At 41.7% G+C, this 3405-nt stretch overlaps 1 protein-coding gene across 1 annotated transcript; it reads right to left on the bottom strand.

Moving 5' to 3' along the window:
* Positions 1-614: 614 nt before the first annotated feature.
* LOC135705096 (retinaldehyde-binding protein 1-like) lies at positions 615-1425 on the bottom strand. Its single transcript, XM_065226671.1, has 2 exons — positions 712-1425; positions 615-620 (listed from the first exon to the last, which is right to left on the bottom strand). The coding sequence occupies exons 1-2, from the start codon at positions 1423-1425 to the stop codon at positions 615-617; spliced, it is 720 nt and encodes a 239-aa protein (XP_065082743.1).
* Positions 1426-3405: the final 1980 nt, after the last annotated feature.

The following is a 3405-nucleotide window of genomic DNA, read 5'->3' as shown; positions in this document are numbered from 1 at the left end:
TTAAATAAAAAAGTTATTGGCAAAAGATGCTATAACTTTGCCGAAGAATGTATACCTTAATTTATAGAAACAAAAAGTTAGATTTTTGATTTAATTGATAATAGGAACCACCCTAGAATTCATTGTCATAAAAATGAGGGCCTACTATAAGCAACAACTTTGTAGAAGAGACTTTTAGTCTTAAGTTTCAATTTCAGGCTCAAAACATATCATTCCACCTAAATCTGCATTCTGGACCACTGTGCATTGATGGATTAATTCGTATTTTTTTTGTTCTATTACTTCGCTACACGTTGTTCTACATGTAGCCTTAATTGTCATGTTAGCTCTTTTGGGATAAGACTTGGGGGTAAGAAGTATGTCTGGCAACCACTACGCCGTGGTGATCTGTTGATCGGATCGCCCACAGCAATCTCTGACCCTTTCCAGGAAGATGGCTCTTCCTTCCTCCAATGTCTGAAGACCAGTCAGACGATGGATCTCAGAATTTCGCCATTTTTGGATTACTTTAGACTCTGCACTCTCGATCAATAGTGAAATTGAACTATTGGATGTCAAACGTAACGAACTACATATGGACCTTCTTACAGTAGATAACATCCTAACTTCAACTTTCAACCCTGTTAGGTGAGGATGCCGATAAATTACAGTCACATTGGCAAGTTTAATATCACATTGAATCGCACGTATTCCATAATGAACCGTACCCACCTTAACTTTCTGCTGATGCTTTAGCGGTGCCATCGCCAGACAGGTAGTGATCACGGCCGTCCCGAACCTCGGTAGCCCACAAATATGAACTCGCTTCGTCCGGAGAGGCATTGCTCCGGTGGTGGAATCCATCAGCAGTTTCAAGTCCATCACAGTCCACAAACCGAAATAGGTCAGGGTCGCTTCCTGAAAGTCACAAATAATTTCCAGCCCACACACCTGGAACTGCTCCTCTTCCAAGTAGCACTCAATCAACGCCGATCCCAGCTTGAACACGTGCTCCGGCTTCATCCAACTGAGCTCGATTCCCGCCGGGCGGTAGAGCATGACAAACTGCCCTTCGGCGGCATAACCCAATGGTACAAGAAACGCCCCATCAATCAACTTACGGTACAGATCAACGGAATCACTGATTCGGAAGCACTGGGGCCACCGGTCGAAACAGGTCAGATAGTTTTCAAGCATTTCACACGCGGCAATCACATTGAACTTTCGGGCCCGGAGAAATCGCAACAGAAACGAAGCATCCGTTCGGCACCGTTGTATTTGCGGGTGCTTGGCGATGAATTCCCGCATCTGCGCCAACGAAGGATCGCGGGTTGATGCGTTTTCGTGTAGTTCATCCTTGGCTTTGGCGAGGAAGGTGGGACTCAGAGTGGTCCGGTAGGTGCCGTACAGAGAGGGACATTTGTCCAAGCTTGGCAGCGAAGGCATGGTTCGGACACGGGTGCAATATTGTTAGAAGGGTGATCAATGACTGAACGGTTGGGCGTTGGATCTGGTATCAGCTTGCTGAGCTTGTTGCACCAGTTTATAGGAGACTACATATTAAAAGGTGGCTATTAAGCGGTTCATAGAAGTAGAGGTTAATAATGGTATACTCAGGTGCTCGGGAGCGTTGGCTTAGGTTGCATGTATTATCGGTGCAAATTGGTCTAGAAATTTAAAGGAACAATTTGGAAATCTTTAACGAAACCAATGGAGGTGTGATTGAATTATGCTTGATAACTGATCCATTTGTTTGTATCTCCACTTTCAACAGTTAATTTACGATCGAATTAGATTTCACCACCCAAGCAAACAAAACTGCTGAAAGCACGCGAGATTAAACTGCGCCACAATGGCAATTAATTCCCTGCCAGTAATCGCCTACATTCAAAGTGTTCGCTCCTTAGGGCCGCCGTCTATTATAGTCTCGTTTTATGACACACGGCAATGACAACCAACCACTAAACGTTCGTCGTATGGCCTTGGATCTCTTTCTCCGTTGTCGATCTATCGAATTGACTATTTGTCTGTGGTTTCGAACAAAATCCTCAATAAAAGTGCCTTCATGATGAGATTACATAACCCAAAACATGTGGACCAACATACTCCGCACACCTTCACTCGTTTGTTCAAGACATCGCAGCGATTCGGTGGCCTATTGGCACTTACTTTTTCACTTTACGCTTGCACTTTCGCGGTTTGATTTTCTTGCCCTTCGGTTCGTTGTGTTTTTTTTTTTTTTTCTTTGGTTGGGTAATTTATGAAGGCCACTGTACTTAGATGGAAGCTACTCAAACGGTCTTCATGCTTGGGTGTGGAGAATGATTTTTTGAAAAATTTCCCCCGCATAGCCGTTGGAAAATAGTGATCATAATGTAAATTCAATGTCACAGTCAATCGATGTGGGCTAACGGAAAAATTATTTTTTTGTTTGCATAACAGTTTCAGAGGTTCATCGATATTGAACCCCATCACAGTTGAAATGATTTTTATAACCTTGAAATTTCTCGTAAGCACTCTCCAATGCGTTTTCATGTTTGCTGTTATGTTGAATGTGAATGAATAGCAATCCGCAATTAGCGATGTCATAAATCTTTTAAAGCAGGCCTGTGCCACCTTTCTAAACTTGCTATTTTAAATGGTTCGATGTTGAAACATGTTCATTGCATTTAATTTATTTATCTCTTATTCTGGGCTAAAATTCATAATGATGAATAAAATTGGACTAAAATTATATAATTGCAGAGATCCAGAGACTACGTCCGGCCCGCAGGTCGCACGTTGGACAGCGCTGTTTTAAGACATGCTGTTAAATTTTATAGCTCACTCTACGATCCATGATATTGCCCTAATAAATCAAACCTAGTTAAAAAAAAACTACTCATCAACGCAATTAATCAAATTAACAGGAAAGCAGGTTCATAAATCATGTGAAACCTTAATGCTATGTGATGTAATCACGTTAACCTTATGAGTAGGGGTGTACGATCAATACATAATAAAGATGACAATCACTAACTGCTCGTGGTGGCCACAATCGCTCGTCTCATCTGGAATGATTGCCACTAGTTTTCCTCGAAAGGTTTTCGCAATGTTCCGCAACAGTACAGTACGAGTACGTTGAACTTGGTAATTTTCAGCGAAAATTGTAGTTCTAATTTTTTTCAAATTTTTAACTAATTGCCAAGCTAATAGGATCATTGAAAAGGTTTAAACAATACGTACAGTGTGGAACAAAAGCGCACAAAAGTTATTTTGACAAGCGAGTACAGGATTGTTAACGGAATTACGACTTGTGCGAAGGATTGACCATGTCAACCTTGTTCCAAAGTACCGCCAGTCGGGGTGACAGGAAATGATGCCGAATATTCAACGATATAAAGGACAAACCTGAATTTATTCCAACGCACATAAACAGCTGTAGCT

The sequence above is a fragment of the Ochlerotatus camptorhynchus genome, unplaced genomic scaffold (assembly GCF_037179485.1).
Source record: "Ochlerotatus camptorhynchus isolate MF236.1 unplaced genomic scaffold, CSIRO-AGI_Acam_v1.1 ptg000257l, whole genome shotgun sequence".
NCBI classification, from domain to species: domain Eukaryota; kingdom Metazoa; phylum Arthropoda; class Insecta; order Diptera; family Culicidae; genus Ochlerotatus; species Ochlerotatus camptorhynchus.
This window is presented reverse-complemented; position numbering and strand designations above follow the sequence as displayed.